At 37.2% G+C, this 15,090-nt stretch overlaps 1 protein-coding gene across 6 annotated transcripts in view; it reads right to left on the minus strand.

Moving 5' to 3' along the window:
- The window catches only part of DTL (denticleless E3 ubiquitin protein ligase homolog), a 48,571-nt gene that overhangs the window by 23,206 nt on the left and 10,275 nt on the right, over nucleotides 1-15,090 (minus strand). For all 6 annotated transcript variants that reach the window (XR_009254507.1, XM_058702111.1, XM_058702110.1 and 3 more), the window contains exons 6-12: nucleotides 14,372-14,437; nucleotides 13,076-13,188; nucleotides 11,778-11,851; nucleotides 10,375-10,478; nucleotides 9,976-10,080; nucleotides 6,685-6,797; nucleotides 134-223 (exon numbers count right to left, since the gene is read on the minus strand). Coding sequence is in view for 5 of the 6 variants with exons in the window: in XM_058702111.1 (XP_058558094.1) it covers nucleotides 134-223; nucleotides 6,685-6,797; nucleotides 9,976-10,080; nucleotides 10,375-10,478; nucleotides 11,778-11,851; nucleotides 13,076-13,188; nucleotides 14,372-14,437 (665 nt within the window). In the remaining variant the exon portion in view is untranslated. The remainder of the gene's footprint in view (nucleotides 1-133; nucleotides 224-6,684; nucleotides 6,798-9,975; nucleotides 10,081-10,374; nucleotides 10,479-11,777; nucleotides 11,852-13,075; nucleotides 13,189-14,371; nucleotides 14,438-15,090) is intronic.

The raw sequence follows: 15,090 nt of genomic DNA on the forward strand, positions 1-15,090 counted from the left end.
ATCCTGGACGGCCTCTAGTTCTTTCGATCTCTATTTAAACATTGAAGTCTGTATAACACCCAAAATAACCTTGGGAAAATCTACAAATCTGTGATCCACTTTTTAAATCAACTACAGAGATTTATTTACAAACCTTTGTGAAGTCTGATGGACACCAGCACACAGATGTGACCTCTTGAGAGTGACCCTGGAGTACCGTAGGAGGATGCCAGGGTGTGGAGACCTATTACACCATCAAAAAAAGAAAAAAACAAGTCAGCAGAGCAGTGCTAGGTCTCCCAGATAGAGCCTTTGAATCTCTCCATATTTGTGCCTTAGATAGCTTTGTTACCAAACGTCTCTTAAGTATGCCTAGTTATAGCTCAGAAAAGAGTTCCAATGGGCAAAATATTTCTGCCACCGATCTGAGAAAACAGATATGAACTCAGATACCAGGACAGGACTACCTAACTATCTATATATATTTTGACTAAAATTCAAGAATGACATTTTTCCTCACTTCTTAGATGGTAACTTTCTGCAAGGATGGGGTTCAGCTGCTAGGTAGTGCGCACTTCAAGGGAGCCCTGTTTTTACATAGCCTAGGCATTTTCAGATCTTCTCTAATCAGTGACTTCTGGGAATACTGCATTAACTAAACCCTGAAGGCATCTCAGACATACTACCAGTTCTCCTGCGACAAGAGGACAGTCTTTCATCCAAAAGACTCACTGATTTTTACCAAAGTCATCCCTGCATTTTGAAGGACTATAAACCATATACTTTTACATGGCACTTTGGTATCCTTTTTGGAAAAAAAGAATCTTTTACAATTTCATTTTGGTTAATTTGATTAAAGGACTCTTGAATTTTCAGTTAAGTTCTGCTATGTTTTAATGAATCTAGGGGATTTTATGCAGTACAACACACATGACTAAGGATCAGATTCCCCCCCTCACTGGATACCATTAGTGATCTGCGTTTGACAGTTGATTCATTCAAGAGCTGTCAATCCCTTTCAGAGGCCATGGGAATTAATCAGCACAATATGGCACAAACTCATTTAACTATTATTAGCACATGTGTTTGAAAAAGAGAAATTATTCCCTTTTCATTTTCCCAAGGCTCTGAATCATTGTTCATCTGTATGAAGAAAGTGGAGGCGACTCTGGAAAGAATATTTGCAAGAATGACTAAGTAAACTTAATAGATTTCCTTCAATTGTAGTGAAGATATTCAACACACTGATTCATAAGGTTCTCCAACTCAATCATTACTACTCCTCTCTTGGGTTAAATGGCACAGGTAATGATTCAAAAAGCAAAAGAAGAGAAAGAACAGAGTCTAATTTGCCTTGCTGGGTTAATTAGAGTTTCACAGAAAAAGCTTTTTCCTGAGTATTAACAAAAAGGATCTCACTTTCTGCCTCCTACAATGGCACAGAGAGCAATAACTCATTCTCTCACAAGGTAGCATATTTTAGAAAAGACTTTCATTTCAGGAGTCACAGAAATTCTCCACCCTTCTCTCTTTGGGATGGCCCCAGCCCATTAAGTTTCTCTTCACCCAAGGCCCAAGCAGGATGGGTAGCAGCAAATTAAAAGGGAGAGAAAACCCTAATGTTCTTTTGACCCTCCCTGGTAGGAACACATTACTCTACTGCATTGGTTTACTCTGCTTATGGCCTCTAGCTTGTCATTTCATGATACTGGCTCTTCTTCAATTTCCTAGGCATTATAATACGTAAGGAAACCTAAACGTGTATACAAAGGATTAAAATAAATTAAAAAACAAACAAATATCCGCCAATAGAATCCATGTACATTTTTGCATTTACCTATAGGATCTAAGAGAAAAAACAAAAGATCCCTTGGAAAAACTTTTTACAAACTGGTAAGATAGGAATAATAATGACAATAAAAGTCAGCATGTGTTGAGCCAGGCACTTTACATAGCTTCAAACGTGGGGGGAGAAGGTTCCTCAAAAAGTTAAACATAGAATTAATTACTAGACGACCCAGCACTTATATTCTTAGATATACACACAGAAGAGCTGAAAATGTATGTTCAAACACTTGTACATGAACGCTCATAGGTGCTTTATTCATAAAGCCAAAAAAGTGAAAGAATTCAAATATCTACCAACTAATAAATGCATAAGTAAAATGTGGTCAATACATACAGTGAATACTCAGCCATAAAAAGGAATGGAGTACTGATACCTGCAACAACATGATGAATCTTGAAAACACTGTGTGACTCTATGTGTAGGATATGTCCAGAAGAGGCAAAACCATAGACAGAACAGAGGTTAGTGCTTGCCAGAGGCTGAAGGCAGGGAAGAACAGAGAGCGACTCTTATTAAAAGGTACAGTGTTTCGTTTTGGAGTAATGAAAACATCTGGGAATGAATAGTGATGGTGGTTGCACGATATTGTGATTAAACTCAAAATCCCTGAACTGTACATTGACAAATGACTAAAATGATGAACCTTATATCCTATGAATTCTATCTCAACAAAAAAAAAAGTGGAGAGAAGGACATGAGGTAGGCTGAAATGAGAGGCACTGTCCAGCAAGTTTATCTGAATGGTAGTTACAAGCGCTTTCGCAGTTTAGGACTATACTAGCGTGGTATAGTACCCTTGCTGACTACTCGAAGGAGATAAAATGTCCTCTGGTGAAGCTCAAGTTGTTTTTAAATCCTTCCTTTTTATTCAAGTAAGTTTTTATTTATGGTCACTTCATTTTTATAAAACATTACTGCCTTTACATGATTTCATTTTTTTAAAAGCCTCTCTCTATTTTTAAGTAGGAAGAGGAAACTAAGTCCAAGAGACATTTACACCTGTGCATCCTGGAGAGGGTCAAACCATGGAAAACTGCCCTCTCTTACATATTCTAGCTGTTATACAGACTTTGCTTCAAGGCATGAAGAGTCCCCGTGGTAAAACTCCTGGAACTATAAACGCAACAGGTAGAAAGAACTGGCTCTAAGCTATGCATGTAATAAACATTTTGTATCCTTAAACATGTAAAAAAGATGAGCACCTTTCCCCCCAAAATCTCCTTACTATGCTCAGTGAGAAACCAAATCTCATCTTTATTTCTGCCATGAGATCATTTACACTTCCTAAAGTGTCAGGCTCAGTGTTTCGCCAGTCAGCGGTAGAACTGACTGTGCCAAATGAGTTTATTTATAACCACTTCAATACTATTCAGCGGCTATAACAGAAATGAACCAGGAAAAGGAGGTGAGGGATAAGAAATTAAAAAGAAAAAAATATATTAACTGTATTTTTGAAGTCTTGGGCCTCAGTATCAGACAGCCTAACTATATATTATATCTCCCCTTTGCTGAGCAGTGGTAAAGATTAGAAGGCTATTCTCTTCTGTCTTAAGATCTGGAACTCCTTTATTTCACTGTTTTCTTGTGCCCATGGGCTTTTTACCATAGAAAAAATCCCAACACTTGAAGGAATTCTGACTGCTGGAAACACAGCAGAGCTATAAGATAACCTAACAGCCTGGATACTCAGCTTGCATGGAATGGTTTTAAACTACACCCCCATCTTATTTTTTAATCATGGAAAAGAGAAACTGAGCCACGTCACTAGGCAAATTCAATTTTAGGAGCAGTAAGCTTGCCAGGATCTCAAATATCAGAGCCTGCACATTGAGTTATGTGTGGACAGGCAGGAGAACATCATGTCTGAACCACATCATTCAGCACTGACATGTGACCCTGCCTAGGAATTTAGAAAGGGTCACCCATGTATGTGATAGCCACTGAGTAGACATCTGAAAATGGGTTACTAACAACAGTCAAGTATCTTTACTGCACGTCTCTAAAGAAACTATACCTCCACCCTTATTCCCTGAAATGAAACAAAACAGTTTGTGTACTAAAGGAAATAGAATTGACAATAAAATATATCTGTAAACACATACACCCATGTATAATATACAATTATATGCATAATTACATATATGTAATAAAAAACTTATTTTAAAAGATTTTTAGTAATGATCAGTGCATTAAGTATTTTTTGCATAATCTTTTATTATGCTTTTTTGTATGTGTAATTTTCTTTTAAGGAATTAAAAAACTTAAAAAGATACAGACTTTGGTAGGAATAAAATCTTTCTGCTAAGTTAGAAGTCAAATAGAAAAAGGAATGGAAATAAGATAGTGAGAGAAGGAGAAAGGGAAAACAAAAAGAAAAATAAGCATTAAGACCAAATTTGAAACTCAAAACTTAAAATATTGGAAGAAAGCATTAGTGTTGCTAACCTATATCATCAAAGTTTAAAACTTGTATCAGAAAATTTTATAGACAAGAAACTAAGTAAAAACTCTTATGAATCAGGGTCTCAAGCATATATTTTACAAGCAAATTTTCATTTAAAAATACAATAAGTAGGGGTGCCTGGGGGGCTTGGTCGGTTAAGCATCCAACTTTGGCTCAGGTCATGATCTCACAGCTTGTGAGTTCAACCCTGCTTTGGGCTCTGTGCTGACAGCTCAGAGCCTGGAGCCTGCTTCAGATTCTGTGTTTCCCTCTCTCTCTCCCCGCCTCCCCTGCTCATGCTCTGTCTCTCAAAAATAAATAAACATTAAAAAAATAATAAAAATACAATAAATAAAAAAAAGAAACGTGCTTGTAGGAAAAGAGGCAAGTACAACACAAAAGCAACTTGGATAGAACAACGTCTCCACCATGTGACCGTCTAGGATATTGTGACTAAAAACTCTTAAGGTAGTGTTGCATTTTTGTACTTCTAGGTATTCAGAGAAATCATTTTTTAGTGTGTCCCCCAGGACCAGATGAAATTAAGCTGAAGAATTATCCTTCATACCTGACAGATTCTACCCTGTCCTAAGCCAACATTAAAGATACGACTTCCTATAGGTTGGCAGGACTTACGAATGATGTAATTGCCTCCTAAGAAGGGATTTGATAACATTGAATCTGGGTCTATGAAGTTTGAGACATTATGACTCCAAGATCCAAAATGTGTGAATTCTGATCATTTAATTCACCAATGTCAGGGACATTTATGATATTACAGGGCAACCTAGAAGATAATTTCTAGCCCTAGGAAAACAATGCCACATTACTCTTATTTCTCTGAACTCCCAGACACTTCTATAACTAATTAGTCCCACAAGAGCTACTTTTCAGTGGTCAGAAAGTGCTACTTGTGTAGTATTTCAGTTTTCTCCACTAATGTCAAATGGAAAGCTTTAAATTTCTTTTTAATATATTTTTTAATGTTTATTTTTGAGAGACAGAGAGACAGATAGAGAGAGAGAGAGAGAGGGAGAGAGAGAGAGGAGATCCGAAGCAGGCTCTACACTGTCAGCACAGAGCCAACTTGGGGCTTGAACTCACGAACTACAAGATCATGACTGGAGCTGAAGTCAGGCGCTTAATGGACTGAGCCACCCAGATGACCCCAGCAGCTTTAAATTTCTTAGCTTATAGTAGTCACTTAGGTATCATTGTTATTTAAAAAGTAAAAAAATATTGGGGCACCTGGGTGGCTCAGTCAGTTAAGTGTCCGACCTCAGCCCAGGTCATGATCTCACAATTCATGAGGTAGAGCCCTGTGTCAGGCTGTGTGCTGACAGCTCAGAGCCTGGAGCCTGCCTCGGATTCTGTGTCTCCCTCTCTCTCTGCCCCTCCCCTGCTCATGCTCTCTCAGTCTCTCAAAAACAAATAAACGTTTAAAAAAAAAAAAAAAAAAAAAAAAGTAAAAAAATATTATAAACTTGTGAAATGGGAAATCAGTAAAATAAAAAAATTAAATAATGCTATTAAATATATACAAAAGTGAGAAGCACCTGGACAGCTCAGCTGGTTAAGCATCTGACTCTTGATTTTAGCTCAGGGCGTGAATCTCACGGTTCGTGAGTTTGAGCCCTGCTTTGGGCTCTGTGCTGACTGTAGTGCAGCGCCTGCTTGGGATTTGGATTCTCTCTTTCCCTCTCTCTCTGTCCCTCCCCCGCACTCTCTCTCTCTCTCTCTCTCAAAATAATAAACTTAAAATGTATATATGTATATAAACTTGATAAAACATCTATTCTATTCTAGTAACCTTAAGATTGAACACTTATGAAAGAGTAAAGGATACAATTGCCATACAAATATTTTTGAGTGTTTTGTGTAAGGCTCTATGGTTAATTTGAGTATAGGATCCTGGGGATTAAAACACTGTATTTTGAAGATATTTCTAAAAAATTTTTATTTATTTATTTTGAGAGAGAGTGTGTGTGCAAGCAGGGGAGAGGCAGAGAGAGAGGGAGAAAGAGAATCCCAAGGAAGCTCCACGCTCAGCGCAGAGCCTGACACGGGGCTTGATCTCATGATCAAGGCAGAAAGGCAGTCCAACGTGTTTTTCCAGGAAGTAGGACAAAGTAGTTAAGACTCTCTCCGGTCTTCTGAATTCTCAATTTCCTGATAATCTGTGAAACTCCTGGAGGACACGGATTGTCATTTCTGAGCAGCTCTGGCCATGAAAGTGTGTTATATTCTGACAGAGAGAGGTTTGGCTATGTTAAGAAGCAAGAAGCAACTTGTATTGAACATCTGATGTAAAGAAAGTTAACAGTACGTGTTTGCATTCAACTTGCTCATCTTAGAAAAAATATTTGTAAGAACACTTTAGTCTCACATTTGTGAGGGAAGTTTGGCAACTTACCTTCCAGATGTAGGCAGCTTCATCACTTGAGCCACTGACTAAAAACTGGTCATCTGGACTAAGACTGGATTTAACATAGAAGGTAGAGTTTTGATGTCCATTGAAGATAGCCACTGCCAGAGGGGGAAAAAATAAAATTACTTGGTTCTTATTATTTCCAGTATTCAAATAAATGCAGACAGTATACATGTTCTAACAAGTTTTATTAGTGTATTGACTATTGAATATTGAAACAGATAGTCAAGCTATTTTCACTAAATAAAAGGAATTGGACATTGTCACAAAAGTAAAGGAAGTCTTAGAGAGAGGTTTTATATTAGACGCACTCTCATGACCTAAGCCCAAATACTTGGTATAGAGATGGCTATAGAAGAGAAAGTGATGAAAAACATTCCTAAGAAGAATGGAACCAGTTTCCACTCTTTTAGTTAAATGCCTTTATTAGACCCCTCTTTCCCCACCCTGAGGAAGGGCTTTTCCATTGTATAATACATTGGTCCTTCTTCCTCTAAGACTTCAAATCTCAAGGACAAATTTCCTATTTTATTCTTTCCTCACTAGACCTTACAGTGCTTTGAACAGAGTAGATTTTCAAACATTTGTTGCATGAATAAGCAGTAATCAGTGGAAAGAGTTAAGATTTAGGGACAGGTCATTTGGGATGTAGGAATCTATCTTAATTTTTTTGTAGGAGTCTTTTTAATTCCACACTTTAAAAAGGCTGGAAAGAAAAAGCTAGTGGGGTAAACTATATGTTCACACGTAAGATACTCCAACTAGGTTAGTTTTAGCCTTCAGGTTTAGACTTCTTACTACCTGTGGTAAAAGGGCAAGTAATCTAATCTAGCACAATGTGCTTGACAGGTTCTTCTACCCTCAGACCAAAACCTGAGGCCTCTGGTATGAGATCACTAATAGGAAATATAAGAAAAATAATCTCACTTACTGGAGAATTTAAGGATACATATAAACAGGAAAAAAAATTCACTCCAATCTTCTAACAGAAAGGAAATAGGAATTGTTAAGGGACTTAATAGCTTTCCTTAAGTGGTCATAGAAACCTCTTCCTTTTACCAGAATAAAACTGGAAAAAGATCTTGTAGTTTTTGCTTTTCAAGAAAAAGCCTACATATTAGTTTCCACTGCAACACTCTCAATGTGGAAGTAGAATGTGAATCAATTCAGATATAATTTTCTTTTCACCTATTATGATGGATAAATCCTCACAAAATAAATAGCCTCCTTTGTTCTGAATCCAACTCCAAAACTATATTTATTTTTTTCAACTCGAACTATGAATGGAAAACTACAGACCAAATTTCTCACTAAACCAGTAAGTGTTTACTGCCCTCTGCTGGTCTAATAATGTACACTGTAAATGCTTCAAACCTTTTGAAAAATCCTTAAACCTGTATTGGCTTTGATTAGCTTAATTTAAATTAATAATTTGGGCTCTGAAAATGCTTTACTGAAGTAGTTCAGAGTCATCCTTATGAACATCACTTAGTATAATAAAATATTGTGAATTAAAAGCATGGGAAATGAAATATTAAGCCCAGGACCCTCTGAAGTATTTTTAATTAAAAAATTTTTTTATTAACATTTATTTATTTTTTGAGAGTCAGAGAGAGACAGAGCATGAGCAGGGGAGGTACAGAGAGAGGGAGACACAGAATTGGAAGCAGGCTCCAGGCTCTGAGCTGTCAGCACAGAGCCAGATGCGGGGCTCGAACCCACAAACCGTGAGATCACGACCTGAGCCGAAGTCAGTCGCCCAACCGACTGAGCCACCCAGGGGCCCCAGGACCCTCTGAAGTTTTGAAAAAGATAAGCAATTACCAGATGTCACACACACATCTGTCACTCAATTTCTAAGGAACGTTATCTATCTACCTATCTATCTATCTAATACTATTTTAGGAGCACAGGAAAAAGGTCACTAAATTACTAGTCAAGTGGCATTGGGCATATTTGTTCGACGACAGAGGGACAAACTAAACTCAAGCCCCCCTTTAGGGCCACACCATAAAAAAAAATGACACAAAAAGAGCTCTTGTGGGGCGTTGGGTGGCTTAGTCGGTTGAGCGTCCAACTTCAGCTCAGGTCATGATCTCACGGCTTGTGAGTTCGAGCCCCACGTCAGGCTCTGTGCTAACAGCTTGGAGCCTAGAGCCTGCTTCAGATTCTGTGTCTCCAACTCTCGCTCCCCTTCCCCCACTCACGCTCTCTCTCTCTCTCTCTCTCAAAAATTAACATTAAAAAAATTTTTTAAAAAAAGGAGCTCTTGTATATTTGATAACACAATTGGGATTATATTTTTATTTTTTGGAGAAAGATTTTAAAAAGTCTATTTTATATGGCTATTTAAATTAAAAGCTATCCAAGTTCTGGCTTTACTCAGGAAAATAGGAAAAGAAGTTATACACCGCTTCCCCTTTCCAAATAATCTTGTTCTTGTTTAGACAAACATCAGAACCAATCCAGGGTGTTAGAAATACCAACTGTGAAGCTGTCATAAAATTCAAACTCCTAATAATGGCTTGGGGCAGTCTTTGGAAACTTCTGTAAGAGCCCAGCTAAATTCTATACTATTTTAAGGTTCCTTATTTATCAACACATCTTACTTTAATGGGAACTAGGTAACTTTGGGGATTGGTTATAGAATTCAAAGTCTGTTTCTGACCTGAGCAAGAACCAGGTTACGAATACGTAGCTTGCCTAAGTAATTGATAATATTCTTAAAATTATATAACCCAAATAACCCTTTTCGATGATGTCTAAGAAATTTTCACTTCTTTTTAAAAAATGTCATGTATCAACTTTGAACACCGAATTCCAATTTTAATTTTCTTGAAGACAAAAAGAAGGCGAGGTTGGGGAAAACTAGAGATATTTAAGGAGGCTGAGTAGATAAAAACTATTTAGGGGCTTAAAAACTTCAGCCCCCTAATTTTAACAAACAACCCCCAAACAAGACAAAAGCTAAGCAGAACAGCTTTCTGTATCACAAAAATTGAGATAAATCTAAATATAGTCAAAGGGACATAATTTCAGGAAAGACTCACCGTTAACATAAAATTAAATCACCATAGAGAGCAGGATTCTGTTTACTTGTGCAATTACCACAGGGAAATGTATCTATCAAAACATCACTAGAACTAATCAAAGACCTCAAAGTCCTCATACGTCTTCATAAATTTGGTTTAGAAAAAAGGCCAATATTAAATTATCATTAACAAACACTTCCATATTAGTTTTTGGGTAGGAGATTTGAAGTTGCTAAGATCTTACCTGGAGAAGTCTTTAATCCAGTCATATTGAACATGTAGATGTTGTCATCTGTGCAGTTAGCAAATAAAGTAGAGCCCGTGGAATCCAAAATCAGACTTGAGTATCCTAGAAAAAGGAAACTTTAGTTAGCATGTCCTGATGACAGTGAGTAGAACAGAAGTGAAAATGTGGAGGCAAAAAGAACATTCCACAAGATTATCAGAATTTGTCCTCCCCTCCCCCAAATATATATAAACCAAAAATATTCTTCAGAGTGTTTATCTTTCTAATTTCAAAAAGATACAATGACATGTTAGCTTTAAGTCTGTGTTGCTGAAAACTAGCTTGATATTTATTTTTAAAATTTTAACAAAAACTCGCACATCTAAAAAAAGTCCTACAGGCTATAAAAAGGCTTACCTAGTTTTCGAGTGCTGCTACCTGGGTACAGAAAAGACTTGGATGCTATGGGTTCCTGTCGATAAGCAGTATAATTCTTCCGTAAATCCCATATTTTGATTACCCTAAAAACCAAGGTAAAGAAAGTTATTTTGTAGCCACCCAACTCCAACCAGTTTCAACTACATTGAATGTGAAATGACTTTTAATCTGACTCCTCTGGCTCATCAATCAGGTGTAATGAGGATATCTCACTGGGAAACAGATTGAACTATCTCATACTGTTATTTCCAATGTCAGGCTAACAACTTAAGCAGAACGGAAACAGATGTGATCTGACCCAGTGATGGGTTACCTTGAGTTTAAGGGAGCGGAAAAGGAAGATGAAGGTTGGGTTCCGATGGTCATTGTTTCATTGTTTTCAGAAACAAAACAAAATAAATGCTTCCTAAGCCATTAACACTCTGCATGTAACCTCTAACATCATAAGGAATAAGCCCTGTCCCTATGGTTATCTCTCTGTATAAATCCTTAAGTAATCTAAATAAATTTTCCCGTGAAATGAAGTATTTCTTCATTTCACTTACTGGTATAATTGTCTTAATCCTCAACATCTAGTTTATAGGCAACCTGAAAAAAACCCAAGTTTGGTATAAAAGGGCAGTATCCTTGGAAACAGAGCAAGCTTTCACAGCCATTCAGAAGCATTACTAATAACCTTCAGATAATCCTTCATTTGTGCCTGAGAATTTGGTCCACAGACAAGTTTTGGTGTCCAGAAGAGACAACAGAAATCCTAGTTCATTAAGCCATCATCCTAAATTAGTTTCGAAGGTAGGGATGTCTTCAGAGATACAATGAGCAAATAAGAGGGCAAAGAAGGGTGCTTAAAAAAACATTCAAAGAAGTTTTATTCTAACAAAGCAACCAATCAAGAAGTACCACAAACTTATCTGAAAACCAAACATTCAGACCAATCACGGATGGTAGGTATGTGAAAGTCATTAGGCCTTATTACTCCTTGAAATGCCCATTATATACCCAGAATCAGATTTCTTCTTTTAGGGTTATTACTAAACCTGAGAAGATAAAATCCAAAATAACAGAAATCTTACTCCTCAAAATAAGACCCACTGCTTAAATTCTACCACACGGACAAGTGAGCTACCCATCCAGCTTCTCTACAACAGCAATAGCAGCCAACAATGCTCCCGTGTGCTAGGTAAAGTGCTCAGTGTGACACATTACCTCATTTAATTTTTTGAGCAAAAGTCCTAACTAGGTATTTTTCAGTGTCATCTGTAGTTCTCAGCTGGATATTCACTACGTCGAAAGTTAAAAGCACACACATTCAATTTTAATGGGACTAGGTGACTTCCCTATGTTTATGAAAGAGATCTCATCAGAAGAAGCAAGGCTCTTACCCATCCACAGCTCCCGCCGAGACTAATGTATTCTCATCTTGAAAGAGGACCACAGTAACACTCTGCTGGAAATCCTAACAGCACCAGAGGCAGAAAAAGAATGGCAGAAAGTCCTATTTTGGGTATCATAATCTTTACCACAAAGAAACCAAGATGCTAAAATGATGACTTCCCCCTCACCCAAACTCTGAGTTAGACTAAATTTTCCCTTTCCAATAATCCTAAATCAGATATTTATCCTGACCAAGAAGTAATTTTGTGTGAAAATGACCTAAACATCATTAAGTTATAGCACGTAGTGTTGACTTTGCCTTGTACTCAAGAAACAAACTGGTTCTACTTAAAATCAGCCCTACTAATAAGCTGTGTATTCTTAGAAAACTCATTTAACTTCCCTGTGCCTGTTTCATCTGTAAAATGTCACCATCTACCTAAACCATCATATAGGAGTGTCTAAAGAATTATGGATAAAAAATGACTACATGCTCTGAAAAATTAAAAGGAGCTCAGTAGAGTTTTACCTCCTAATTGTCATTAACAAATTTCCTTGGCTCAGAATCTGATTGTCTAAAATGATATTAATTTTAACTTCATCTGGCCTCCAAAAATCACGTTAACCCTGTCAGTTTCTTCTCATGCCTGTGTCCTATTCATGGTTTACAATTTTAATTAGTAAACACATTTCTCTAACATATTAATTTGAATCCTACAGACCAGGAATATTAGCAAAATAAACACAATAAGACCCACCAAAAAAATGGCGATTTTTTTTTTTGAAAGAGAAAAGGTATATTATGGGCATTGTTTAAGCTTTGACTACAAATTTTCAGAGAGATACTATATTCTACCTAAATGTCTCAATATATTTAATATTTTGCCAAATGTTTAAAAAATATTAAAAACCTACATATTTCCTGTAGTTATGAAAACAACAGGGGTTCCCTCCTCCTAAAGAAAACTCTATCAAGGTACTTAATATGCTTCTTCAAACCATCCCCCCTTTTCTAATGAATTACATTATACTCTAGATACGTGTATGTATGGAGGTCTCTAGGGACGAGGCTCAGGAAGATGACTTTTTACTATACTTCCAGGTGACTGTGTTGCACCCTACAGTTTGAGAACTACTACTGTAGTACTGTAGGTATTGAGTATTAAGCAATAAACCACTGATACCAAGAGGAAATGAAGATTCTCATTCATTTAATCTATAGCTCCTATTTTATGCCCAAGAAGTTCTGTAAAATGAGATTCTATCCTGTTAAGATGCACACAGGTACACAGCTATAAAACCTTACCACAGAAGGAGCAAGTCCTTTTGAATTCTGTTTCTTCTTAGGTTTTGAAGGGGTTTGCTTGTCTAAGGTATTGTGAGCTCCACTGATTTGATTCACTTGCCTATAAAATCCATCTGAAAGATATTCCGAACAAACTGATTTAGGTTTCAGAACTTTATTCCCATGCTGAATATAACATTTATGTATAAGGTCCCAAAATTGTATTCCTAAAAGTGAAAGAAGAAGCCGGGAGCTACTGCATTACATTTCTTTCAGTGAGATTATAATATATCAAAAAGAAATAAACGTATGGATATTTAGAGCAGCTTTATTCCTAACTGCCAAAACTTAGAAGCAATCAAGATGTCTTTCAGGAGATGAATGTATAAGTAAACTGTGGTATATCCAGACAATGGCATATTATTCAGTGGTAAAAAGAAATGAGCTACCAAGCCACGAATAGACATGGAGGAACCTTAAATACATATTAAGTGAGAGAAGCAAATCTCAAAAGGCTACATATGTAAGATTCCAATTACATGACATACTGAAAGAAGCAAAACTATGGAGCCAGTAAAAGATCAGTGGTTGCCAAGGGTCAGGATGAATAGGCAGAACACAGGGGAATTTTAGCGTTGTGAAACTAGTCTGCATGATACCATAATTATAGATACATGTCATCATATGTTTGTCAAAGCCAACAGAATGTACAATACCGAGAGTGAACCCTAATGTAAAGTACAGAGGGACACTGGGTACTAATGATGTATCAGTGCAGGTGTATCAATTTTGACAAATGTCCACAGCTCGGCTGTGGGATGCTGACAGTGGGAAAGGCTGTAAGGATAGGGAGTAGGCCAGTACAGAGAAAATTCTGGATTTTCTGCTCCATTTTGCTGTGTATCTAAAAGCCCTCTGAAAAATAGTCTGTTAAAAATAAATAAGTTATTTTTAAAAAAGCAAGCAGAGATACGATCACTGCATTCTGCTTAATGGTATCATGGGGGCAGTGTGAGCATAATTATGTTTAATCCAATTCTTTAAAGCCAAATAATTTTTAAACTAAAAGATCATCTCCCAGCGAGCCCATGTATTAATAATTCCATCAATAGTTTAGGTAAATTATTGCAGTTCAGAAGACAACAGAAGTAAATATGGAGGGTAATACTTGCAACACAATGAGAATTTGTACAGCGAGCAGAAATGGGGGATTGTGAACATGTGCCCCCTGGTGGTAACTATATGAAACCACTAACTCAATCAACGTAAGTATGGGGTGATCCTACATTTATCAAAACTAAAATGGAACTAGGCTACCTTTTTTGTTGCACCTGGTGTCCCAGACCATAATGTTGCCATCTCTTCCACCTGTACAGAAGACGGCTATGGGGAAATAGTTTATAAGAAGTTAACAAAACCAGTCAATAATGCATGCATTTCAATATAAGTTTCCTAGAACATGTATTATATGCTACGCACTGTAATTGGCAGAGGAGATTAAAATCGAAAAAAAATACATGGCTTAACAATAAGAGAAAACAAAGCCGTGAAGGGAAAAGATTACAAAGAACTCAAAAGGTTTATGCTGAAAAAAACACTTTACAGAACAATCCCTCTGTGTAAATATTCTTAAAACCACACAAAACACTATATATGGTACGCTTATGGAAAGAATAATGATAAACAAACAGTAACCAAAATATACTGAGAGGTTACTAAGTGCTACACACTAACCCATGTGCTTTACATAAATTATCTCAATCCTTGTTATCAACCCTCTTAGGGGGTTATTACTATCCCCATTTTATTGATAAGAAAACTAAGGCATAGAGGGGCGCCTGGGTGGCGCAGTCGGTTAAGCGTCCGACTTCAGCCAGGTCACGATCTCGCGGTCCGTGAGTTCGAGCCCCGCGTCAGGCTCTGGGCTGATGGCTCGGAGCCTGGAGCCTGTTTCCGATTCTGTGTCTCCCTCTCTCTCTGCCCCTCCCCTGTTCATGCTCTGTCTCTCTCTGTCCCAAAAATAAATAAAAAACGTT

Source organism: Neofelis nebulosa, chromosome 15 (genome assembly GCF_028018385.1).
Source record: "Neofelis nebulosa isolate mNeoNeb1 chromosome 15, mNeoNeb1.pri, whole genome shotgun sequence".
Taxonomy (NCBI): Eukaryota; Metazoa; Chordata; class Mammalia; order Carnivora; family Felidae; genus Neofelis; species Neofelis nebulosa.